The following is a 27,955-nucleotide window of genomic DNA, read 5'->3' as shown; positions in this document are numbered from 1 at the left end:
GTGGACAGTTATACTCAAATTGATTCACTTCTCAGTCTTTTCTCCTTTGTTCAATTATATTCAATTAAACAAACATTTATTCAGTGCCTGCTATGTATAAGGCACTAAGAGGTACTAGGAAGACAAAGGCCAAAACAAACAAACAAACAAACACATCCTTGCCCCTTGCCCTCAAGGAGCTAACATTTTGTTTTCCAGGATAAAAGCTGTATCTGCCTGGTGCTGATCACCAGCGGACGTCTCACTCCATCTCAGGCTCTCTGGCCCACTGCATGTACAGGTACAACCCAGTGACTCTCAAAGCTGAAGGTAAGTAGGATGGGAGGCACTCTGATGAAGAGCAGCTGGGGGGAGGGGGTCTGTTTTCTCTTTATTTCTTCTTTGGAATCTTCTCCTTTTTGATCATGTCAGAGAATTCTGAAGGGAGAAGGAAAAAAAAAAAACAATGAATACCTCATGTTATATGCCTTCCATCTCAAAGCCCCATTAACACACTTTGGGTCCTTGCAAGAATCTGCTGAAAGATGGGGAAGGATCATTGTATCTTTGTTGTATCTTGGGAAGTAGAATCTCAGAAAAGCCAAAAGACAGTGAGTGGGAACCAAAGGTAGGACCAGGGATCTTTTCTGGTCTTAACCTAGCAAATGGCCAGAAGGGAATAGAAAAAGAAACAGACCTGAAAGGGGGTAGCAATGGGAAAGACCAGAAAAGGATTCTGTAGCAGGGTGTCATATAGTCAATCCTTTATATTGCACCTCATGGGGAAGGTCACTTTTGTATGGCACAGAAGAAAAAGCAATAGATTTGGAGTCAACAATGGATGTGAAAACTATGCAGTAGCATTTTGTTGCTTAGAAGGAGGCAATGGCGGACACATCTCTCTACAAGACTCAGATTGTCCCAGATGTCCAGAACTGTAAAATTTCTGTCCATTTGTGGGACAGCTTCCCAGGGGACCATTAACCTGGCTCTCCCATTCGGTACACATGTGATCTTGGACAAGTTACTAAGCTGCTCCTAGCCTCACTTTCTTCAACTGTCAAAAAAAGGGATTGGACCAGGTGTCTTAAAGTCCCTTCTTTCTCCAAATCTAGGATTCTATTATCTCTTCTTTGCTCCCCAGGGCCTTAAAAAAATCTAGTTGCAGAGAGTGAATGAGCCTTATATGTAGTAAGCATTTAATAAATGTTCACTGAATTGAAGGGATATTAGTATTCTCTACCTCCTCCAGTGTTCTTAGAATACTCTGATCTCTAAGGGGAAGCCAGGATGGTACAGTAAAGGCAGGGACTTGCCTCGCTCTCCCTCATATCTTTCCAAATTCCTTTAAATAATGACTTTAAACAAATTTTAGATCATCGGAACACACAAAAAGATGAAATGGAACAATTTTCCAGCTGAAAAAGGTCAGCAACAAAGGTTTGTTAATAGGATGAGAGGACCTTGGGAAACCAACAAACCAGGAGTGAGTGTGGGCATCAGAGGTGGAGGCAGCTTCTGGAGGCCTCAGTCCAAAGGTCTCTTTACTAGTACTGAGGATAAACTCTGTTACTTTAGGATATTAGAATTTGGAGCCACATACTTTAAACAGGGCAGAAAAGAGGGCTTCTGGCTAGGTCTCTAGGAGTTTCTCTGAAAACAGGTGCACAAAACCCCTAACGTTTGGAACAGTGAACCTTCTACCCTGGAAACAGAGCTCTATTTATTTAAACAAAGAATTAAAAGTCAAATAATAGGCTGGGAAAACAAGCAAACAAACAAAAAATATTTTGACCATAGAAAATCACTATAATGATAAGGAACATCAAAAAACACACTCAAAAGAAGATAACAAAGTCAAAACTCTTACATCCAATGCCTCCAAGAAAAATAAAAATTGGGCTCAGGCCATGGAAAAGCTCAAAAGGGATTTTGAAAATCAATAAGGGAGATAGAGGAAAAATTGGACAAGAGAATTGAGAGTGGTACAAAAGACAATACAAAAATCTAATGAGGAGGAGATGCCTTAAAAAGCAAAGTTGGCCAAATGGGAAAGGAAGTACAAAAGCTCACTGAAAAAAACATAATATCTTGAAAATTAGAATTGAGCAAATGAAAATTAATGACTTCTTTATGAAAAATCAAGAAACAATGAAACAACCAAAAGAATGAAAAAATAGAAAACAATGTGAAATATCTCACAATTGACCTGGAAAATAGATCCAGGAAAAATAATTTTAAAATTGTTGGTCTACCTGAAAACTATGCTTAAAAAAAGGAGCCTAGACATCATCTTTTAAGAAATTATTAAGGAAAATTGTTCCAACAATATAGAATCAGAGAATAAAATAGAAATTGAAAAAGTCCACTGATCATCTCCTAAAAGAAATCCTAACATGAAAGCTCCCAGGAATATTATAGCCAGATTCTAGAACTGCCAGGCCAAGGAGAAAATATTTCAAGCATTCAGAAAGAAATAATTCAAATATAGTAGAGCCATAGTCAGGATAACACAAAATTTAGTAGCTTTTACATTAAAGGATTAGAGGATTTAGAATATGATATTCTGGAGAGAATGGAACTAGGATTACAACCAAGAATGTTGTCCTCAGCAAAACTGAATATGATCCTTCAGAAGAAAAGGTAGAAATTTAGTGGCATAGAAGACTTTGAAGGATTCGTGATGAAAAGACCAGAGTTGAATAGAAAATTTGATTTTCAAATACAGGACTCAGGAGAAGCACAAGGAGATAATCAGAAAAGAGATATTATAAGGAACTTAGTAAAATTTATCTATTTACATTCCTACATGGCAGAATGATACTTGTAATTCATAAGAACTTTCTCTTTATTAGGGTAGCTAGAAGGAGAAAATATAGACAGTGGGCACAGGTGTGAATTAAATATGAAGATAATATCTAAAAAAAAATAAAATTGAGGGATGATAGAGGAATGTACTGTGAGGACAGAGAGGGAGAGGTGGAAAGGCATATAATTATCTGCCATAAAAGAGATAAGAAAAAGCTTTTATAGTGGAGGAGAAGAGGGGGGAGTGAGTGAACCTTACTCTTTTTTTTTTTTTTTAAATAGCCTTTTATTTACAGGATATATGCATGGGTAACTTTACAGCATTAACAATTGCCAAACCTCTTGTTCCAATTTTTCACCTCTTACCCCCCCACCCCCTCCCCTAGATGGCAGGATGACCAGTAGATGTTAAATATATTAAAATATAAATTAGATACACAATAAGTATACATGACCAAAACGTTATTTTGCTGTACAAAAAGAATCAGACTCTGAAATATTGTACAATTAGCTTGTGAAGGAAATCAAATATGCAGGTGTGCATAAATATAGGGATTGGGAATTCAATGTAATGGTTTTTAGTCATCTCCCAGAGTTCTTTTTCTGGGCATAGCTGGTTCAGTTCATTACTGCTCCTTTGGAAATGATTTGGTTGATCTCGTTGCTGAGGATGGCCTGATCCATCAGAACTGGTCATCATATAGTATTGTTGTTGAAGTATATAATGATCTCCTGGTCCTACTCATTTCACTCAGCATCAGAGTGAACCTTACTCTTATCAGAACTGGCTCAAAGAGGAAATAATATACACACTCAATATGGATATCGAAATCTATCTTACCCTGCAGGAAAATAGGAGAAGGGTATACAGAAAGGGGGGGAGGATAATAGAAGAGAAGGCATATTGGGGGCAGGGGTAGCCCAGTAGCAAAACACTTTTGAGGAGAGTCAGGGTGAAGAGAAAATGAAAATAGAATAAATGGGGAGAATGCAGTTAGCAATAATAATTGGGAAAAATTTTTGAAGCAAATATTTTTCCTTATGAAGATTTCATTTCTCAAATTATAGGAAACTGAGCCAAATTTATGTATGAAAAAAGAATGAGCCATTCCGTAGTTGATAAATGATAAAAAGATAATCACTATGCCCCAAGAGTTATATAATCAAAATCCTTTTTTTTAAATCCACCACAATACCACTACTAGGCATGAATCCCAAAAGAGATTTTAAAAATCAAGAAAAAGACCTATATGTTCAAAATATCTATAGTAACTCTTTTCTCAGGGCAAAGAATTATAAATTGAAGGGATGCCCATCAATTGGTGAATGGCTGAATAAATTGTGGTATGTGATTATGGAAAGTCCTCCATGAACTCAAGCAAAGTGAAATGTACTGTGTACAAAATAAAAACAATTTTATGGGATGATCAACTAACTGTGATTGACTTTGCTATTCTGAGCAATGCAATGATCCAAGACTACTCTGAAGGACTTGTGATGAAAAATGTTATCTACTCAGAGAAAGAACTGATTGTGTCTGAATATAGATTAAAGTATACTCTTAAAAAAAAACTTTTCTTGAGGGTTTTTTTTTGGGGTGGGGGAGATCTATGTTTTCTTTTACAATGTGACTTTTATTTAAATGTTTTTCATAATTTCACATATGCCTTCTTAAAGTGGGAGTAGGATGAGGAAAGGAGAGAATCTGAAACTCAAAGTTTTAAAAACAAATGTAAATTTTGTTTTGCATACTGGGGAAAATAAAAATATTAATAGAAGATCTGGTCTCTCCTCTGCCTCCTTTACTCCCTATATTATGTTATTATTATCTGTGTATATGTATTTTCCTCCCCTAGGAGAATGTAACTCCTGAAAGGTAGAGATTTTTAAATCTGTTTTTTTTTTTTAATCCTTACTCCCTAATCCATAATATCCATGTACTAAATGCAAGTAAAAATGAAAGGGTTATGTAGAGGGCTGAAACTCTTGAGTCATTGCACTGAGGTCAGTTCAAGCACTTAGGGCTAATTACTGATTGGACAATACACTATGGGCATGTGCTTGGAGAATGGTCCTTCCCACTATCCTGTGCTGGCTCAATGATTGGTGTATACAGAGGATTGTAGGCAGGACTAGGGGATGGAGTAAGATGAGCCAGAGTCATTCTTTGCGATAGATGAGAAGGGAGAAGACAATTGCGGAGATTCTGCTTCCATCCTGTTCAATCCTGCGTCTAAAGACCAAGAATAAAGACTAAGGACTTTTGCTTATCCTGACTCCGGCTGATTCTGGGGTGTCTGGGGTGCTAGCGCGGTCGTCACAGGGTTAGACCAGATAGATGAATGATCTTTAAGGCCCTATGGCAACATGAGTGAACTCATCAACAGCACAATTTGTAAATCCGTGAAAACCCATAGTGTGAAATAACAGGACTTAACAGAAATAGAGGGAATAGAATCAAATTTGATTTGACTATTTATCCCTCCTGAAATCCAGGGATATAGAATCCTCAGGGAAGAATCTCTGTTGCTGGTTTCAGGGCTACCTTCTGGCTCCCAAGCTTAGTAGCTTGTTTTCTGTATCAACCAAAGCCAATGAATGGTACAAGGAGGGTCAAGGCTAGGACTTTAGACAGAGGCATTGGGACCAATGAGGGAACTCCAGGACATGACTCTTAGGTGCCTCAGAGCTTTTCAGAGATTCTGCCCAGCAGGGACCAAAATGTTTCTCAGCTGACCAATACAAAAAGTCTTCTTCTAATTTCATTCAGTATTGAGTTCTATATTTCAGAAGAGATAAATGGGATCCAGATAGGTCATTCTGGAGAAATGATGAGGAAACTTGAAATCAAGACATAGGAGGATTGGGTTGAAAAGAAATAAGGGATCTTTAGCCTGGAGAACAGAAGACTTGCAGTACATGATAACCATCACAAGGACCTTACTCTAGCAGAGACATAATAGGTATTTGTTGAATCTAATTGAATTGGAAAACTTGAAAAGTTGTCCTGTGAATCCTCACCCCTAAAAAAAAAACTCCACTGTCAATTTCTCTCCTCCTGCTCCAGGGCTGCTGGGTATCTGTCTGTGGGTAGTCAAAAGATTGAGCTAATTTCATCCATTTCAGATTTATGGTACATAAGCTCAGCTGGGCCCTCTCTGCCGTTCTAAAAATCCTATTTTATCAGCTGTTTATCTCATAGCCCACAGCAATTATTCTGAGCTTTTCCCTCTCTTCCCTGGCACTCTTACCCACCACACTTAAAGCAGCTGATTTAGCTTTCTGTTTCACTGAGAAGATTAAAACTATCAGACAACAGCTCCCTCAGTGCCCTGTTTTTCAAAACTACTTAGCAACAGTATCTCCTATCTACTACTTTTCTCTAGCATAAGTATTAGCCTTTTAAGGCTAGTTTCTTGACCCCCTTCTCCAGCCATCATCCCTCTTCTTTCATGCATCTTTCAGGTCATCTCTTCCTTGCCTCTGGCTTCTTCTACATCTGCCTTCCAACATGTTCAGTCTTCAAAACACATCTTCTTTTCACCCTTCTGGCTTTCTTCTCCCCTTCACTGCTAAACTTGAGGAAATTATGTTCATCTTATGCCTCAGCTTCCTCACTACTTATTCTTGCTTAGCCTTAATCCTTTCTGCCTCAGCACTACTGAAACCAGTCTCTCTAAGGTCACCAAGGATAACCTAATGGCCAAATCCATTGGTCTTTTATGTTCAGTATATATCCTCCTCATCCTCTCTACCTTAACCCCCTCTTTTCCTGAATGATCTTTTTTTCTTTTTTGACTCCAGTCACCCCATCTTCCTGGTTCTCTTCTTATCCTCCAAATGGCTTTTTCTTTGTTTCCTGTGGTTCCACAACTTTTTCTAGAGCCTTAAATGTTCTGTTTCTCATTCCTTTTTCTTTTTCAACTCTCTCTCTCTTTTTTTTTTTTACTATGTTTTCATATGAAATGTTTTCAATTTTTCCCAGTCCTATCATATCTAACTCTATACAGACCACCCCCATATCTATATTTCTAGTCATGAATTCTCTTCTGAGCTCCAGAACCATATCTCTAAATGCCCACAGTACATCTTTACCCAGAAGGCCCATTAGCACACCAGACCCAACATGTTTAAAAAAAGAAGAAGAAGAAACAAGCTTAGGGATGTCCCTGGACTTCATTCTCCATGATGCTCGGAGAGCATTGCTCATTGGAAGAAATTTCCTCAGAGACTGTATGTCTGGGTGAAAAGCACTAGTATCAAGATAAGGATTCTTGAATCCTTAAGGTAGGGAGACTTATAGGGGCAAGAGTTTTTTTTTAATGCAGTCTCAGCAAAGGGGTCAGTAGAGGGACAACCAAAGCAGCTAAACCACAGGTCAGTAAGGAAGAAGAAAAAAGAGGTTCCTCCTGAGAGTGTCTGCAAGATGTCTCCATAATCAGGACTCCTGGCAAAAGTCTGACAGCTATGGAGATGATGAGAGGAATGTCTATAGTCAAAAGGCTTCAGCAGTCTCCATGCTAGTGCCATAGTCAAACTGTGATGAGATACAAAACAACCAATTTATTTTTCCTTCATTCCATCTGCCCACAAAGGAGAGAAAGCTTCCCCATTCCAGCATAAATTTTATATTTCCTCCATTTTTGTATGGAGGTTAAGAATTATTCTGAATTATTAAGATAATTACTATGTTTAATAATTTATTATAATTATCTAATTATTATTAAGAATTATTCTTATTATCAAAGAAATATAACTTACTCTTTGTGCCCTTAATGGGGAAATAATTGGAAAATATTTAACATAAAAATCCAATAAACACAGATAATGTTAATATGTGGTTTTTTAAGTCAATATGAAGGATCTGTATCTTCTGGTTTAGTGCTCCACCCCTTCTATTAGAGCTTGATAACAGCTTTACAGCACTTTACATCTTCCTTTAACTTGGATCTGACCATCTCATTCCCCTGATTGCAAAAGTCTTTCATGGCTCCCTATTACCTCCCAAGTTCAAATTTCCTTGCTTGATATTCAAGGAGCTCTACCTAGTGTCTTATCTCATTTTACTCCAGTCCATTTAGTCTGTAGAACTGCCAATATATCCTAGTCCTTGTGATTGAATTGTTCTACTTTAAATTTGTTAATAAATTCCCCTCCTTTTAAAGCCTCAATCAAATATTGTCATCTTCATAAAGTTTTTCCTGATTTCATCTGTCAATAATGACCTTCACCCTTGAACTTGAAAGAGCATTTCTTTCACAACTCTCTATTAATAATAGTAATAGTAATAATAATAATAGCAACTGACATTTATACATTTTAAAGTATGTGTTCTCATTTGCTGGTAATGGTAACCTTGTAAGGTAAGAGAAATGGAAGCTAGTTGATATTTTATCAAAGATATTGTAAATAGGATTTATATTGGGGCAGGGATTTGTCTAAGTAACCTCCCAATTCTGCATTTCAGTGACAGCTGTACCTATGTGTTCTTAATACATGCATATCACAAAGAAGTGTAGGGACTAAGCTTGGGAGGACTCTGGGACCTGCACAGGAGGGTAAATTGCCTGGAATCAGGCCCTTCAACTTCATTCCCTTATTCACCCACCATCAGCCCCAGAATCAGGCCCACCTCTTCCCCTTCATCCCTCCTTATCCGAACCTTCAAAGTCAATTCGTCCATCTCCATCTGTGTCAGCTGCTTGGATCATAGCTTCTGCCTCTTCATCTGTCAGGGGGGCTGCAGGGCCAGAGCTGGGGATCGTGGACAGGATGTACCTGTGAAGCAGAGATCCCTGGGCCTCAGAGAATGGAAAGCCTTGGAATAGGTGGGTTGTAGAGGGACATTCTCAGGGTTCTGATCTAAGTTGTCTCTTGACTTTCTTATTTCCAGAGGAAGCTGTGGACATAGCCAAGGACACTTGGGGATGACAAGTGGTCATTGAGAAGAATGGGGCAAGACCTTTTCCTTCTGTTCTGTCTTCCTGGATATGTAGAGGCAGTAGGAGATAGGAGAAGGGAAGTTATGTGGGTAGGAAAAACAAATCAAATACAACAAAGGGGGAAAAAGAGGGTGGGTATTCCAGAACAATTGTATATTTTCTTCCCATTATCTGTGAATCCTTTTATACCCCTCTACATCAGTAGTCTGTATGAACCTATAAGCCCCCAAAGGGAGGTTAAAGCTGTCAGTATGGAGGAAGGGGAATCTCTAGCACAGAGCCTTGATAGGGATAGTGAGTTATAATAGAAAGAGTCTGAAGATGTCTTTTGCCTGCAGCTCCAACAATGACTGCCCACTTTAAAGGATTACATGACCTTGGGCATGTCATTGCCCCTCTGTGGGCCTTATCTGGAAAATGAAAAGGTTGTCCTGGATGATAACTGAACTCTCTTCTGGCTTAGATGTTCTCAGATTCTATGGTTATAGAGGAGAGGGAGGGCTCCCAAGAGTGGATGAGAAGGCAGACAAAGAGAGGGAAGGATGGGACCCAGCGCTACTCCCTGCCCTTTACTTGATCTCATTCCATTCGATGAAGCCACTCTTATCTTTGTCCAACATCTGGAAGGATTTCCGGATGATCTCCTCCTGCTGGCTTGAGGTCTGGAACTTCTGCATATACTCAAAGAATTTATTGTAGTTGAAAGAACCTAGAATAGTAATGGTACATATATGTTAGGGGTAGTGCAAATATTAGTACCTTCCTTAGAGGAAGCTAGATGGCACAATGTACAAAGGATGGGTCCTAGATTCAGGAAAACCCGAGTTCAAATCTGGCTTCACTAGCTGTGAAGACCCGAGGCAAGCGACTTAAACTAGCTGCATCAATTTTCTCAGCTGTAAAATGGGGATAATATAGCCTACTTCATTGTATTGCACTTTGCTTTACACAGATATTGTGTTTTATTTTTGTTTTGTCTTGTTTTTATTTTTTACAAAAGGTTTGAAGATTTTGTGGCAAAACTGCATTTAGCAAATCTATTAGGTTTTTCCCAACAGCATGTGCTCTCTGTGTCCCATTTTGGTAATTCTTGCAAAATTTCAAATTTCCACTATTATTATATCTTGTATAGTGATCTGTAATCAATGATCTTTGATATTACTATTGTCATTGTTTTAGGGTGCCATGAACTGTGCCCACATAAGGTGGCAAGCTTAATTGACAAATATTGTATGTGTTTTGACTGTTCCACCGACCGGTAGTTCCCTGTCTCCGTCCTACTCTTTGGGCCTCCCTATTCCCCAAGACACAACAATATTGAAATTAGGCTAATTAATAATCCTGCAATGACCTCGAAGTGTTCAAGTGAAAGAAAGAGTCAATCCACATGGTGAACCTCATTGTTTTTTATTTTAAGAAACTGCTGGGACAGCTAGGTGGTACAGTGGATAGAGCACCAGCTCTGAAGTCAGGAGGATCCGAGTTCAAATTTGACCTCAGACACTTAACACTTCCTAACTGTGTGACCAAGTCACTTAACCCTAATTAACTTAGCAAAAATAAAAAAAAATTATCACAGCTACCCCAGTCTTCAGCAACCCCTCCCCATCAGTCAATAGCCATCAATAAATATAGAAGCAAGACACTCTATCAGCAAAAAAATTATGATTTATTGAAAGCTCAGATGATGTTTAATTTTTTTAGCAATAAAGTAATTTTTAATTGAGGTATGTGCATTAGGTTTTTAAAAACATGATTTTTAGACACACTATTACAGCCCAATGTAAATACAATTTTTATATGTAGTGGAAAAAAAACCCAAAAATCATGTGACTTGTTTTATTGTGATATTCATTTTATGATCTGGAACCAAGCCCACAATATTTCTGATATATGCCTGTAGTATTTAACTCTCAGGTAGATGTAAGAATCAAATGAGATAATAGAGTAAGTATACTTAATAAATGCTTGGTTTTTTCCTTATTTCCCATTTTACATATGAGGGAATGGAGTCAATGATTAAGGTTAAGTGATTTATCCAGGGAGATAGGATTCAAAATAACTCAATTCTTTCAATATATTATACTTTCTTTCAAGCCACAGAGGGGAGAGTCAATAAAGCAGGATAGTTGTTAGAGGGATTGGAGTGTTGAAAGAGAAGGTCTAATGCTCCTAGTCTCTAGTTTGATGGGGAAGAGTATTTTGGAGCTATAGACATTATATGAAGCACAGCCTGGGAGCCTGGTTAATTTGCATTAACTCACACCTTACCATGGTGCCTCATGTCTGATGGCAGCATGTCAATGTCTTTGTCTGATAGGGATGTCCCCATTGCCAGACCAATCTTCTTCACCTGGGAGGAGAAATCTTCTTCCATGTTGACCACTGAAGGAAGAATTGGGCACCCAGTGAGGGTTCAGGAGATTCTGACTCTCTGGAAGCTAAGAGCTAGCTAGGGAAGCACCTTTTTTCAGTGGGATTCACTTTATGTAAGATGCTTGCATACATTTTGGTTAATCACATTTTTGCAAACCAAATTATATTTTTAAATGCATTAGGAAAATTGCCTATTTAAAGAAAGCCTATAGCAATCTTTTTAGAAAACAAAAAGTTAGGTAGAACTAACTAATAATAGGGAAAGCTTCCATTTAACCTTAGGGTTTATGAAATAAAGTTATAAAGTACTTTCCTCAAACAAAATACCTCTCTAAGGTAGGTATTGCATTTCCATTTTACAGATGAAGAAAATAAGATTCATAACCTAAGATGTGGTATGCTTAAAATTAAGGTCAAATTCTACATTATACAATATGATAAAAATGCTAGGATTCTTCCAGGACCTGTTACCCTCAGATCCCTTAGCTTCCTGCCAACTTCCTCCTGAAAAATATTTATCCTAAGTGATAATTTTTCATATTATTGATTTCATATAAAATATATGTAGATTCTTCCCAATCTTTGCTACTTAGTCTTATCCTAATCCACTCCCTGTGGAGTTAAATTGGATTACCCTTTTCACAAAGGAAAACCTACTGGATGGTAGAAGAAGGGAAGAACAGGACTTTGGCTCAGGGTGCTGATACTGACATGGGTGAGACATCCTTTCTCCCTCTGACTTATCTTTTCTACTGCCTCCCTTCTCCTTAGCCTATACACCATCCCCATCCTCAGTAGAGTTCTATTCATCTCTAGAGACTTGCCTTTCTCCACTGCTATCTTCAAGACTTGCCAGCTGAAATAAAATGCCCTTGGCTCCAGGAACCAATCTCACATGATTACCCAGGGCATGCCCAAGTTCTTCAATAGTATCTTTGATCTAGCCTGGGGTCTTCTACTCCCACCCAAATGAATTTGTTCCAGGTACTAGAAATACCTAGTTATAACTTTGATGGTTGAATCTCATGAGTATTCAGCTATTTTCAATGCACCAGGATTTCAAACTTGAACTATTATCCATATATTTATAAAACCTTCTTGGGCCTGATGTATACAAGGTCTATTCATATGTATAGGCAATTGAGTAATATAGTGGATAGAGAACTGACCCAGAAATCAGGAATACATGAGTTCAAATCCAACCTCAAATATTTGCTCAGTGATCCTGGGCAAGTCATCTGTTGATGACTTGATCCTGTTTGCCTCAGTTCCTCATCTGTAAAATGACCTGGATCACTCCAGTATTTTCATATAGTTGGCTGACTGGAAGGGCTCAACAACAAAAATTCATATATATATTTGTCCCATGAGGATATCTGTCCATTGCTCACATACCTTAAGTGATGTTCTTAAAGCACACAGGTTGAACATCTCAGAAATCCAAAGACATTACAACTGAGCCTGGGATCTAGAGGCCTAGTTCAACCCATTCTTGAAGATTGTAGGCCTGATTAAGGAGGGGAAGAGGGAATTCTCCAAGAAAGCAATGGGACATTTGTATCTGCTGATGGAACTTATTTGTTTTTCTCTTTTCCAGAACGGAAGCAACCATTGGTTCAATTCCCTAAATATTTTGCTTGGTGGCTTAGAAACAACTATGGCTTTAATTTGTTGGAGGTGGGTGGGTATCGTACCCTGAATGCTCAGCTTTCTACACCTCTTATTCCATCCAGGTGCCTACTGTTGGACCAGACCCAAGGAACTCATGAAAAACAAAAAAAAAACCAAGAAATCTGAACTTCTTCCTTCCTTCTCTTCCTTCCTTCCTTCTTCCCTTCCTTCCTTCTTTCTTCCCTTCCTTCCTTCTTTCTTCCCTTCCTTCCTTTCTTCTTCCCTTCTTTTCCTCCCCATTCTTCTTTCTTTCTTTCTTTCTCTTTCTTTCTTTCCCAAGATCACTGAAATAGATGATTGAGATAGACGTTCTTAAATTGCAGATGAGACCAAATTGTTTTTGTTGTTTGTTCTTCATTCTCGAAGAGGATCATGACAGGGAGGTGATGCCATGACATACAAGTGAATTAGATTTAAGTGAAGGAGGGCTGTGCAAGGTCACCTGTCTCACTTTCCCTTCCAGAGGGGACCATCGGGATCCAATGGCAAGATATACCTCAGGACAACCGAAGATGGCTCAGGGTGCAATGGGAGACCTTGTACTTTTTAAGCTAAGGTCTTCAACATGTCTCAATTTGACTGAGGATACTCCCATTCAGTGATTAAGGCTAGCTAGCATTTGAGGCAAAGAATCTCCTCTTTCACCTAGTCCAGAAAATAAATAAAGAAATACATAGATGGGGGAGATCCTCAGGGTTTCAAAAGAGAAATGATTGCTATTTACATTCAATCTGAGTCAATCAGGACCCCAAGTGAATAAGTAACAAAGTGAGGATTTAAATTCAAGTCCTCGGATTTTACATTTCCAGAACTCTTTCTTTTATGTTGCATTCTTCTCTGGAAAGGATTTTAGTGATTATCTAGCCAATCCTCTCATTTTGCAGTAGTCTAACTAAAACTATGTTGAACTAATTAATAACACTTGACCAGTGTTATTCCTTACTGTGTATAATCATTTCCCTGAATTCTCTCCCAAGTTAGTAAACAAAAGGCTCCCACCTAAAAAGAAGAGAAAAGGGACAATGCTGGGACCCAGGACACAAATTTTACTGCTGAGTGATGGTGGTGGTGACTTATAGAGAAGCCAAACATCAGGGAGAACTGAGAAATGGTAATTTCCCTTTTTTTTATTCTGTGACGCAGAAAACACACATGCCCTTAGGAATATTATGAGCCAATCTGGCAGACCTTTAGCTACCTTAATGATAGAAATCATCTCACTGGACTCCCACATTTCACAGAAAAAGAAACTGAAGCCCAAGGAGGAAGCAAAAATGATTTTGCAGAATTCTAGAATTAAAGAACTTGAAATCTGGAAGGGACTTTTTTATTGTTCAGTCATTTTTTAGTCATCACTATCACTTTGTGACCCAATTTGGGGTTTTCTTGGCAAAGATACTGGAATGGTTTGCCATTTCCTTCTCTTTTTATAGATGAGGAAACGGAGGCAAACAGGACTAAGTGATTTACCCAGGATCACACACCTAATAAATGTCTGAAACTAAATTCGAATTCAGATCCTCCTGACTGCAGGTCTATTACTCTATGCCACCTAGCTGCCAGTTGTAAATGCTATTATAATTCCCATTTTGCAGAGGAGGTAACTGAATTTTAGAGAGATTAGCTCAGTTGTCCATGTTCCCAAAACTAATAAGCTATGAGATGAGTTTTTACTCACACCTCTGCTGACACCAAATTTTTTTTTTCTACAAATACCATGCTACTATAGAAACGTGTTATTATTACTGTTGTTGTTGCTCAAGGTTACAAAGCAATTTGTTGGTTGATCAATAATATCTCATGGTCTGGGACAATTTTCACAAAGCCATAGGATATTCCCTCAGCAGAGCAGTCATGTTATAGCCTGAGATTCTTTCTGTCCACAAAGCCATGGCCTCCACACATCCTATGGCAGGAAGAGGGAACTTGAGACGATGCTTGGGACAAAGTCAAATGGTTCTCCAAGCCTCGGATCATTAGATGAGAACTGGAAACTTCCTTAGAGATTGTGTATTGTTGTTCAATCATTTTTGACTCTGTGACCTCAATTGCAGTTTTCTTTGGCAAAAATATTGGAGTGGTTTTGCCATTTTCTTCTCCAGGTCATTTTACAAATGAGGAAACTAAGGCAAGTTAAGTGATTTGTCCAGGATCACCAGCTAATAAGTGTCTGAGGCTGGATTTGAACTAAGGATGACACATCTTGCTGACTTCAGACCTGGTACTTGATTCATTATACCACTTATTTGCCCTAAAAATTGTGTAGTTTGTAGTCTTATCCTTTTTCATATCATGGACCCGTCTGCTAGTCTGGTGAAGCCTATTCTAGGAATGTTTTTCAATAAATAAAATAAAATACATAGGATTTCAAAGGAAACCTATAGTGAAAGTTATTTATTATATTAAACATACAGTTATTATATATATTTCAATACATAACATTGAAATGCTTTAAAAAAGCAAGTTCATGGACTCTAAAATGTTAGTTTACATGCATCTTTGGCTCTGATCCCTTTTCTCTTTAAAACCCCTGGTCCTTAGTTCTTCCCATCAGTCACTAGTGCTTCCCATTCCCCTGAACAGGTCTGATTAGGGGTCACTAGTAAGTCTGAAGTTTTGTGGACAGCTTAGAGAAGAATAGGGCAATTAATGCCTCTTCCCTCCCCACTCCCAACCCCAAGATCCTCTTGCTCTCCTCCTATATGGGGGCCAAGTGGTAAGGGGAACATCTTGTGATGAGATGGGGCTCTCAGGTTACTAGGCTTGTTGTATCCCAAGGGGAGATCAGGTTCGGGGGCTCGCAAGCACAGTGGCTATTTTGGAGGTGTATGTAACCCTGGGGCCAGGGGGAGTCAGGGCATAAAAGGAAGAGATTGCAATTAGCTATATTCCCTCAGCTCAGCATTAGCTCTCAAAGTTCAGGGAGAAGCCGGTGACTTTTAGAATCTAGCTCAGCCCAGCCAAAAGGACTGAGTAGAGTTATGAAAGGGAATCTTCATCTTCTCCATGGCCTGTAGAACAAAGCAGGGCAAGATCGTTCTGCCACACAGAATGGCAGAGAAAAGATAGTGTCCCCTTACCCACATCCATGTAGAAATTGAGCAAGATGCTGAAAGTAAAACCTCCTGCTCATCATAGCAGATGGTTATTTTTCATTCTCAAAGAAGACAAATGACATCAAGAGAATGATGTCTTGACTTGAAAGTGAATTGGATTCAAGGGAGACAAAGCTGTGCAAAGTCATCAGCATCATTCTTTCCTCCAGAGTCATTGGAACCCAATGGTCATCCCAGTTATTATCATTATAAATGAAGGGTTCTTAACCTTGGATCCCTGGACCGCCAAGGATTCTGTGGATGGATTTCATGTATTTCTATGAATTAGAATGGGGGGAAATTACATCTTTATTTTTTTTTTTACAAACTTTTAGTTTCCTTAGTAATCCTATGTGTTTTGCTTTATTCTTTTAAGAATATTATTATTCTAAAATGCACTTATCATCTATATCAGATTGTTTGCTGTGAGAGACTTACATGAATTGATGCTAAATGAAGTGAGTAGAACCAGGAGAACTAGCAACAACAAGATTATGTGAATCTCAATGCTGATGGATTTGGCTCTTTTTAACAATGTGATTCAAGGCAATTCCCATAGACTTATGATGGAGAGAGCCATTGCATCCAGAGAGAGGACCATGGGGACTGAATGTGGATTACGACAGTATTTTCACTTGTTGTTGTCGCTATTGTTATTGTTTGCTTGCTTGCTTTTCTTTCTCTTTTTTCCCTTTTGATCTGATTTTTCTTGTGCAGCATGATAAATTGGAAATACATTTAGAAAAATTGCACATGTTTAACCTATATTGGATTACTTGCTGTCTTGGAGAAGGGGATGGAGGGAGAGGAGGGAGAAAGACTTGGAACACAAGGTTTTTCAAGGGTGAATGTTAAAAACTATTTTTGCATGTATTTTGAAAATAAAAAGCTATTATTAAAAATAAACAACAATGATATCTTACTCTGAGAAAAGTAAAAAAAAGTATGTTGAAAACTATATGTGCATTTGGAAAAATAAAATATTATCAAAATGTTAAAAAAATATTATTTTGAGAAGGTGTCCAGGACTTCATCAGATTGTCAAAGGGATCCCTGATACCCAAAAGTTTCAGAACCATTGTGGTAGACATTATTGACTACAGGATCCAATTCAATCCAAACTAATCCAATGAGTAGTTATTAACTTATGGTAGACACTTGGCATACAAAGATAAAATAGTCAAAGCTCACATGTAAAGGATACTTTGGGACACTGAGGTAACTCAATGGATAGTGTGCTGGGCTTAGACTCAGGAACACCTGAATTCAAATGTGGCTTTAGACACTCATTAGCTGTGAGTGGGCAAGTGACTAAAACTTCACTAGAAAAATACTAGTATTTTCGCCAAGAAAATCCCTTGGACAGTATGGCCTATGGGAAATCACAAAAATTTGGTACAACTGAACAACATATAACACTTTAAGCTTTGCAAAATGAATCTTAGATAATATCTTACTTGATCCTTAAGACTACACTGGAAAGTGAAAGCAATTATCATCCTCATTTTATAGAAGAAGAAACTGAGGTTCAGAGTAGTTAAGTGACTTGCTCAGAGTCACATAACTAGTAAGTGTCAAATGTCTGAGCATGGATTTGCTGATTCCAGGGCTGGTGCTTTAATCCAAGGCTTGTGCCACCCAGCTGCCCCCATTTTAGTTGATCTTAAAACAGCCTGTGAGATTGGCAAAGTATTACTGATTCCCATTTTACAGGTGAGGAAATTAAAGTCAAAAGAGATCCAATGGTTTGTGTAGGATCCAAGGTAGTTAAAACAAACAGCTGAGACTAGAACCAACTTGCTTTGGCACTTTTATCGATTTCACTTCCTTGGAAGCAATCATTCCTGACTTTGATATTGGCTCATTATCACAAACTGTTCATTAAAAATATTTTTTCTCTCACAAATGCCTTGGTTCCCCCAACTAGGTTATAAACTCCTAGGGGTCAGGAATTATGTTTTTATCATTCCTTGTAATACTCAAAGCAGCCAGTTTAACAAATATTTGATTTACTTTTATACTGGAAACCATTGGAGTATTTTCCATCACTGCTGGATATAGTAGAGTTATAGTGGCATTGGAATTAGGAGACTTGAATTTTCTGCTCTCTTATTTGATACCTTCATAACCTAGCTAACATTTTAATCTAACTTATGAGCAGAAATAATTTTACTTCTCAGAGACTCAGTTTCTTCATCTGAAAAATGGAAATGATATCACCTGTATTGCCCATTTCAAGGGGTTGTTGAGAGGCTAAAAGACTATACAAATGGAAACTGTTATTATGGTCTGAGAAGAGCTAGACCCGAAAGATAGTTATGAGTGGTCAGGAAAGGAAGGTAATGTGCTCAACAATAGACCTAGGATTGGAATATGATAAATATGCTTCTGGAGGCAACTAGATGGTTCAGTAAATAGGACCAGGACTTAGGAAGACCTACTCAAATCTAGGCTCAGACACTTAATAACTGTGTGACCCTGAGCAAGTCACTTAACCTGTGTTTGCCTTAACCCATGGAGAAGAAAATGATAAATCACTCCTATCTTTGACAAGAAAATCCTGTGGTCCATGGGTCGTGAAGAGTTGGATATGACTGAATAACTGAACAACAACTCTATTGGATCATAAGAATTCCTTCTCTCATGAGAGTCCCTAAATAGTGCTGCCACTTAAACTAACCAGTCTACTCTGACTCCAGTTCTTTTCTTCTTCCTCCCCCTTTTCCTCCTCCTTTTCTTTCTCCTTTTCCTTCTCTTCCTCCTCCTCTTTCTCTTTTTCTTCCTCCTCTTCCGTCTCTTCTTTTTCCTTCTTTTTTCCTCCTCCTTCTCCTCCTCCTCTTCCTCCTCCTCCTTCTCCTCCTCCTCCTCCTTATCATCATCATCATCATCATCTTTCTCTTCATCTTTCCCTCTCCAGTGGGGTGAGGTTACATGATAATATTTCATGTGTATATATAGAGCTTCAAAATCTACAAAGAATTTTCTTCAACCATAGATCCAAGGGAGACACCTAAATTAGATCAATACAGACCCAGAAGGGTCCGTGGACATCATCTTAATCCTTGGGTTCTTAAACTTTTGGGCTCATGGACCCTTTTGTCAATTTAGTAAAACCTATGAATCTCTTCACAGATGAATGTTTTAAATGCATAAAATAAAATACACAGAATTACAAAAGAAATCAATTATATTGAAATATGGCAAAACACCCCACAAGTTTGGAAATCTTTAGTTAAGAACTTAACTTCAACCTTCTCATTTTAGAGAGTAAGGAACTGAGGAAGCAACTTGTCAAAGTTCATATCTTACCATCTCCCTTCTTCAGCTTAACTATTTCCTTTTTTGATTTTCTGGTCAACTTTCTCCCCCTCCTCCTTTAACTTATGATCTTTTCTATTCCACAGTTTAGGGAAAGGAGCGGGGGGGGGGGGGGGGGGGGGGGGGGGGGAGGGAGGGGAAGAGAAAGAGAGAGACAGAGACAGAGACAGAGACAGACAGAGAGGCACACTGAAAGAGACAGAGAATGAAATTCTCCATTTATCTTAATCCCATTTAGTCTGATCCAGATTTTTCTTCCAGGGAGTAAATGTTCACAAGGCTTGTATCTCTTGACATAGAACTATATCTCTTTCATCCAAGTAACCCATCCTACTCCCCTCTACTCATATCCAAGAACACTCAGAAGTCTGGGCATAACTTTGATTAATTTTTCAGACTAGGGACCAGTAGGGCATGCAAAATGGAGAGGAACTAAAATCAGTCTGTTCAAAAAGACCATTTACATTATGTAAAATAAATTTAAGTAACATACTGTCTAACCATTCACCCAAAGTGTTCATTCAAAAGAAAATAGAGGAGGTAGCTAGATGGTAGAGTGGATAGAACACTAGTTCTGGAATCAAGAGGATTTGAGGTCGAATCCAACCTCAGCTACTTACTGTATGACCCTAAGCAAGTCACTTAATCCAGTTACCCTCCCCTCTTCCCTGGAAATAGAAATTACTTGTTTGCCAAATTCTTCCCCCAGTTTCTATTCCTCTGCTCCAGTAAATTGTTCTCCCAGGATAGGCTGTCCCAAGCTGGGAAAAATAAAAAATGGAACCCTAGCCAGTTGTGCTCAGTGTCAACTGCAGCCAGTTTTCAAGGTGGTGTTGGGAGCCAAGATATCTTGGTAGCAAAACATTCCCTAGCCAGTTCCCAGAGATCCTCAGCCAGAGGCTCCTTCCTAGTGTTCCTTTCTATAAGTTCTTAAGTAGAACTTTGGATATATCACAGATTTTGTAGCTGGAAGGACTTTGAAGATCATCTAATCCAAGTCCTTCATTTTATATATGAGAAAAGGCCAGAGGAGGTTAAGTGGCTTCTTTAGACAAGATCATACAGTTTGTAAAGACCTGGAATTAGAAAGCCTTGAATTCAAATCTGGCCTCAGCTACTTATTAATTGTGTGTGCTTGGGCAAGTTACCCACCTCCCCCTCGCCAAAAAAGCTATTTGCTTCAGTTTCCTGAAGCAAATTAGAGTGTGAGGATAATAATCAACACCTAAATATACAGGGTTGTTGTAAGGATCAAGTGAGATAAAACACATAAAGTGCATAGCATAATATCTTACTTATTGTAGAAGTAAATGCTAGCTGGTATTATTATTATTGTTATTATTAGTAGTAGTAGTAGTAGACAAGGTACTACAAAAATACAAATATAGAAACTAATGTAATTCCAGTCCCATTAACTTTCAAAGGCCAGAAGAGGAGATGAAACATTGACACAAAAAGCAATTTCACCTGAAATGTAAAGGTAGCCTAAGATACAAAGTTGGGGACCAAGATTAAAGGAGGTTCTATTGTTTCCATTCAGGGAGAGAGGAGAGCAATGAGAGGTCTTTGAAAGAAAGTTTTGTGATCAAGTCTGAATACAGATTGAAGTATTCTCTATTTCTCTATCTCTATTTGGAAAAGTATAATTACCTTCATTTTACAAGTAAGGGTCACAAAACTTAGTGAGCTTTTTGAAAGTCTCGTTGAAGTTTATTCGGAAGCATTGTTAATTCTGGGATAGGAAATGAGATTGGAAAAATATTAAAGAAGGCCTTGAATGTCAGACAAAATGCCAGACAAAAACATCTTGCATGTTCTTTTGTAATGTACCTGCTCACCTTATTTGCTAGAGAGTAGGGACACTGATAAAAGGCAGCTAGATGTCTCTGTAGATAGAGTATCTGGCCTGGAGTCAGGAAGACTTGAAATCTGACCTCAGACACTCATCTTCCTCAGTTAAAAATCTGGCCTCAGAACTGAGGATGGATCACAACATAGCATTTTCACTCTTTCTGTTGTGGTTTGCTTGAATTTTATTTTATTTTTTTTTACTTTTTCATCTGATTTTTCTTGTCCAGCAAGATAATTGTATAAATATGTATGTCTATATTGGATTTAACATATTTTACTATATTTAACATATATTGGATTACATGCCATCTAGGGAAGGGGGGGTGGGGGAAAGGGGGAGAAATTGGAACACAAGATTTTTCTTTTTTTTTAAATAAAGCTTTTTATTTTCAAAACATATGCATGGATAATTTGACAACATTGACTCTTGCATAGCCTTGTGTTTCAGATTTTCTCCTCATTCCCCCCATCTTCTCCCCTAGATGACCAGCAATTCAATATATGTTAAATATGTTTAAAATATATGTTAAATCTAATATGTATAAACATATTTATACAATTCTCTTGCTGCACAAGAGAAATCAGATAAAAAAGTAAATGAATAAGAAAACAAAATACAAGTGAACAACAACAAAAAGAGTGAGAATGTTATGTTGTGATCTACCTTCAGTTCTCACAGTCTTCTCTCTGGGTGTAGATGGTTCTCTCCAACACAAGATCGTTGAAACTGGCCTGAATTATCTCATTGTTGGAAAGAGTCACATCCATCAAAATTGATCATGGTATAATTTTGATGTTGTCATGTACAATCTCCTGGTTCTGCTCACTTTACTTAGCATCAGTTCATGTAAGTCTCTCCAGGCTTCTCTGAAATCATCCTGTTGGTCATTTATTATAGAACAATAATATTCCATAACATTCATATATTATCTTATTCAGCCATTCCCCAACTGATGGGCATCCACTCAGTTTCCAGTTTCTGGCCACTACAAAGAGACATGCCACAAACATTCGTGCATATACAGGTCCCTTTCCCTTCTTTAAGATCTCTTGGGGATATGTCTAGTAGAAACATTTCTGGGTCAAAGGGTTTACACAGTTTGATAACTTTTTGAGCATAGTTCCAAATTGCTCTCCAGAATGGTTGGATCCATTCACAGTTCCACCAACAATGTACTAGTGTCCCAGTTTTCCCACATGCCCTACAACATTTGTCTTTGTCTTTTCCTGTCATCTTAGCCAATCTGAGAAGTGTGTAGTGGTATCTCAGAGTTGTCTTAATTTGCATTTCTCTAATTAATAGTGATTTAGAACACTTTCTGATATGATTAGAAATAGTTTTAATTTCTTCATCTGAAAATTGTCTGTTCATATCCTTTGACCATTTATCAATTGGAGAATGACTTGGATTCTTATAAATTTGAGTCAATTATAACAAGACCTTTATCAGAACCCTTAAATGTAAAAATGATTTCCCAATTTATTGCTTCCCTTCTGAGCTGGTCTGCATTACTTTTATTTGTACAAAAACTTTTTAATTTAATATAATCAAAATTATCTATCTGAGAGGTAAACTATCTTATGTTCTTCTAATTTGGTTATAATATCACTCTTTATGTCTAGATCATGAACCCATTTAGATCTTATCTTGGTATGTGGTGTTAGGTGTGGGTCCAGCCCTAATTTCTTTCATCCTAGTTTCCAATTTTCCCAGAAATTTTTGTCAAAGAGTGAATTCTTATCACCAAAGCTGGAGTCTTTGGGTTTGTCAAACACTAGATTGCTAAGTCATTAACTATTTTGTCCTATGATTCTAAACTACTCCACTGATCAACTACTCTGTTTCTTAGCCAATACCATATAGTTTTGGTGACCAGTGCTTTATAATATAGTTTTAGATCTGGCACAGCTAGGCCACCTTCATTAGCATTTTTTTTCATTAATTTCCTTGAAACTCTTGACCTTTTATTCTTCCAGATGAACTTTGTTACTATTTTTTCTAGAGATGTAAAATAATTTCTTGGGAGTTTGATTGGCATGGCACTAAATAAGTAGATTAATTTAGGTAGTAGTGTCATTTTTATTATATTCATTTGACCTACCCATGAGTATTTGATATTTTTCCAACTGATTAGGCCTGAGTTTATTTGTGTGGAAAGTGTTTTGTAGTTGAAATACAAGGTTTTTCAAGGGCCAATGTTGAAAAATTATCCTTGCATATGTTTTGAAAATAAAAAAAACTTCAATTAAAATAAATCTAGACTCAGACATATACTAGCTATCTGACCCTGGGCAGGTCACTTAACCTTATTTGCCTCAGTTTCCTCATTTGTAAAATGATCCCAAGAAGGAAATAGTAAATCCCCCTTTTGCCAAGTATCTGTGCTAAGAAAACACCAAATGGGGTCATGAAGAGTCATAAACAAATAAAGTAACTGAACAACAACAAAGGAATACTGACTATTTTTCACAGAAAAGGGTTCATGGTCACTGTGGCATTTTGGACAGAGCACTGAATTTGGACTCAAGAAGCTCAAATTTGAATCCTAGCTCTGTCTGTTACTAGATGTGTGACCGTGGCCTTCATGATCTAGCTTGTAGAAATTTTAAGAGGAAAGTATATTATAAACGCTAAAACACTTCACAAGCCTGAATTATGTGCTGTTTTGTAATTATTATTATCACTATCTTGTTCTTTTCCTCTTGGTTTGAAAGCGGTTCAGATAAGACTTAGTCCATGTCACTATCCTGTTACTATTCTATATTAAAGTCCTAGGGATTCTTGGGTAAGTAGAAAAAGTGACTATCGTCAAAATCCAATAAAAGTATTGTGGTGCAGACATCTATAGGTTCCCTGAAAGAATCCTCTGAATGGGTATACAAAGTACTTCATTCTATTCCCACATGGTCTTGATTTCTTCTATTAGGTCTCTCTGTATTTTGGGGGCAACCAGATGACAGAATAGATACAGCACTGGGCTGAGAAGCAAGAACACTCCTCTTCCTGAATTTAAATCTGGCCTCAGACACAGTAGTTGTGTGATCTTGGGCAAGTCACTTAACTCTGTTTGCCTCAGTTTTTCATCTTTAAAATAAACTGGAGAAGGAAATGATGAACCTCTCCAGTACCTTTGCCAAGAAAACCTCAAAGGGGCTTACAAAGAATCAGACATGACTGAAAAACAATTGAATAGTATATTTTGGGAGCTTTTCATTAAGAATATCGTGGAGATTATGAGTATTTGATATGCTGTCATCATCATCATTATTATAATTATCATATAGCCACAGTAATTTTTTAACATTTGTTTTTAAGACTTTTGAGTTCTAGTTTCTCTCCCTCATCCCCACCCACAATTAAGAAATCATATGTGAACATTATTTTACAAATATTATCTCATTTGATCCTCACAACAATCCTTTGAGGTAAATGCTGTGCATCATTCCCATTTTACAAATAAAGACCTGAGGCAGACGGAGCTTGAGTTTCTTTCTAGTCTGTGTCTGAGGCTGAATTTGAATTCAGGTCTTCTTGACTTCAGGTCTAGCACTCTACTCATTAGCTCGATTTATTAAAAACATGACTGTCAAATTTTTTACAATCAATGAATCAATGGGCAACGTTTGATTCTTCATTTTGTAATAATGTTCTGGTACCAATACAGTATATTTGTTGAATTCTGAAGGAGAATGTTGTAATGGGCTGAAACTGAGCAGATACACTGAGGTCCAAGCACTTAAGGCTAATTACCAATTGGACAATACTCTATTAGCATATGCTTGGAGAAAGAATGACCCTGCCCCACTACTCTGTGCAGGTTTGATCTGTTTGGCAGATAGGGAGATTGAGGCAGGATTTAGGGGGTGGAGTGAGAAAGCCAGAGTCACTCCTGGCAGATTCAGGTCATGATTCCTCTCACTTTGTATCGCCATTCCATTCATGTCCAAAAAGAATGAAGAACAAAGACTTTTGCTTATCCATTGCTCTGGCTGATTCTAAAATATCCAGGGTGCTAACGCGGTTGTCACAGAATGTGAGGTCTCTTTTGGTAGAATGGGGATTTGTTGCCTGTTAGATTATGAAAAATTGAGAGTTTCTGAATTGTGACCACTAGGTTATATATTACTAAGTGTTCAGGAAGCGCTAAAACTATTTTTTTTATTATCATGATCTCTCATCCTCGTTTTTAAAAATGAAGTTCAGACTTAAAAAGTTCTGTGACATATCACTATACTGCTATTTATTCTTTTTTCATTTAATGTTTTAAAACCTATTAGACTGATGGATTCTTTTTTAAAAATTGTTCTTAAATGTTTATGGATAAGTGTTTTGTCCAGGCAGTTGTGGGCAAATAGCTATGTCTGTGATGATGCTGTAGTCCTAGTAGTTTATCTTCTGACTTCTCCAACAATTATCAGTACTACTATTATCAATTGATATAATTTCATTTTCTCATATTTCTTACAGTCCAAATAGAAATGGTTTTGAAACAATACTTTATATTATTCTTTCTTATTTAATATTCTATGGACTTTTCCATAGTTGGATGAAAAAGTTGCTTTTAAAAGCTGAATAAAAAGTATTAAGAGTGAGTTCATCTTCTGGAGGCTCACCCACAGCATCCTCCCTGCCATTCCAGTAGCATATAGGGCAAAAGGAATGACATGCAGCTTTTCCTAGCCCCATAAGATTTTGAACTTCTCTACTGGTCTCTATATTTTGAAAGCTTATCATACCATATGGTTTGGAGATTTTGACTTTTTTGTGTGGTGACAGCTGTTAAAAAATATTCTTTTTATTGGAAGCTTCTTGAGGGCAGGACTCATTTGGGCTTTCATTGTATGTCCAGTGTTTAGCATTGTGCCTAGCTCATTGTAAGTGCTTAAGAAGGGCATATTATTTCTCTCTCTCCCTCCCTCCCTCCTTCCTTATTCTCTGTCTCTGTCACTCTCTGTCTCTGTCTCTGTCTTTCTCTCTGTCTGTCTCTGTCTCTCTGTCTTTCTTTTTCTATTTCTGTCTGTCTCCCTCCTTCCCTTCTCCCCCCTCCTTCTGTCTTTCTCTCTAGGGATATTTTATGTCTCCTTCTAGAACAAGGGGAACTAAATAGTCGATGAAAATTGACCTGCTGGCTGTTCCTCATAAACAACATTCCATTTCTCCTGCCTTTGTACAAGTGGCTTCCCAGGTCTGGAATGCACTCCTTCCTTTGCACTACCTTACTGATTCCCTTTTGTTATTATTGTACAGTCATGTCCAACTCTTCCTCACCCCGTTTGAGGTTTTCTTGGCAAAGACACTGAAATGGTTTGCCATTTCTTTCTCTAGCTCATTTTACAGACAAGGAAACTAAAGCAAACAGGATTAAGTGATTTTCCTAGAATAATTTGAACTCAGATCACTTGTTGCTCTATCCAATGCACCACCTAACTGGCTTATGACACTGCTTCAAAGCTCTGAGGCCCCCAACATATCCTCTCCTGTTCTCCTTCCCAGTGCCCCCCATTTATTAATGCTCTTTCTAAAATTTTTTATGTATATTTTTAATTTATTTTTGTCCAGGTTTTAGGAATATGACCTACTGGAGGGCAGGGATGACTTTCCATGTCTGTGATCTCTATAGAAGAGGGAACTCCTGGGAGAGGAAACTCCTCTTTTTTTTTTTAATTAAGGCTTTTTATTTTCAAAATATATTCATGAATAATTTTTCAACATTGGCTTTTGCAAAATCTTTTGTTCCAAATTTTCCCCTCCTCCCCCCCATCCCCTCCTCTAGATGGCAGGTAATCCAATATATGTTAAACATAGGTAAAATATATCTTAAATGAGAGGAAACACTTTTAACAAAACAAATCAGCAACTATTCTGCAACTTAACATCTTAGAGATGGGAAAAGTGACATTCCCAAAATCATAGTGCAAAGATATCCTAGAGGGCAGTCTTGGATCTACTCTGATGCTGCCTCTCATATATGTGCCTTAAATATCAGCACTTCAGAAATGTTTGTTGGATTGAGTTCATTTGAAAAATTACAAAACATTTGTTTGGGTTTTTTCTCTCTTTCTCTAGCTTCATGTCCCTTATCAGCATCATATTTCCAAGAAATATAGATCCTGAATTAAAAAATGATTCTCAGTTCAACTGCCCCCTTCCCTGAAAACACATACACTTTATATTTGTATTACATTCATATATTATTTAATATATGACACATTTATTCAAATGATGTTATTTGTAAATTATTTAATCATATAAATTAAATAAGTAACATTTCTTAGCATATTGTATATTATATATTAGACTAATCCATTAAATTTTTATTTTATATATATTGTATCAGCATAAACTATTACATATAATATACACTTTCAATTTACCTTCACTTACATTCAGAATTGTTTTATACACAATCATAGATATATTTGTATGAGCTCATAGACTCACATGCTTATAGTCACACTTTCATATTCACATTCATCCCCCTCTTTTCCTCAAAATAGAACCAAATCTTAATGATTATCTCTATCAAAACAGAGAGGGATGTGAATGTGCAACTCAGTGGCTTATTCCACCTCCTGCAAACACAGACTCAACCAAAGAAGCTAGGAGCCTGAATATCAGCTCAGAACCTGGGTACCCTTGGGAGGCTTCTTAAAAGAGATTCTACTTGCCTTGATTTCCTCACTCATGACTGGGCCATGGGGCTGATGAAAAAACCAAGTCAAAGTGAGAATTCTCAGCATAGTTGCAAGGAGGGTCTGCCTGGAGCTGTCCTTCTCTTTTCCATGGAAGAGAACTCCCCAGTTCATTCTCTCCCAGTTCCTAAGTAGGGACTTTCAGCAGCTCCACTCCATTCGGTACTTACCAGTGAGCAGCCTGGGGTCCTTATGTCTATGCTTTGTCCTTGGGGAATGGGA

The 27,955-nt window shown here is 37.7% G+C and overlaps 1 protein-coding gene across 1 annotated transcript; it reads right to left on the bottom strand.

Moving 5' to 3' along the window:
• Positions 1 to 16: 16 nt before the first annotated feature.
• On the bottom strand, positions 17 to 27,955 carry PVALEF (parvalbumin like EF-hand containing). The gene is made up of 5 exons (XM_031965615.1): positions 27,904 to 27,955; positions 11,001 to 11,114; positions 9,303 to 9,438; positions 8,450 to 8,565; positions 17 to 417 (listed from the first exon to the last, which is right to left on the bottom strand). Exons 2-5 carry the CDS (start codon positions 11,104 to 11,106, stop codon positions 371 to 373), a joined length of 405 nt encoding a protein of 134 aa, XP_031821475.1. The 5' UTR covers positions 11,107 to 11,114; positions 27,904 to 27,955; the 3' UTR covers positions 17 to 370.

The sequence above is a fragment of the Sarcophilus harrisii genome, chromosome 4 (assembly GCF_902635505.1).
Source record: "Sarcophilus harrisii chromosome 4, mSarHar1.11, whole genome shotgun sequence".
NCBI lineage: Eukaryota > Metazoa > Chordata > Mammalia > Dasyuromorphia > Dasyuridae > Sarcophilus > Sarcophilus harrisii.
This window is presented reverse-complemented; position numbering and strand designations above follow the sequence as displayed.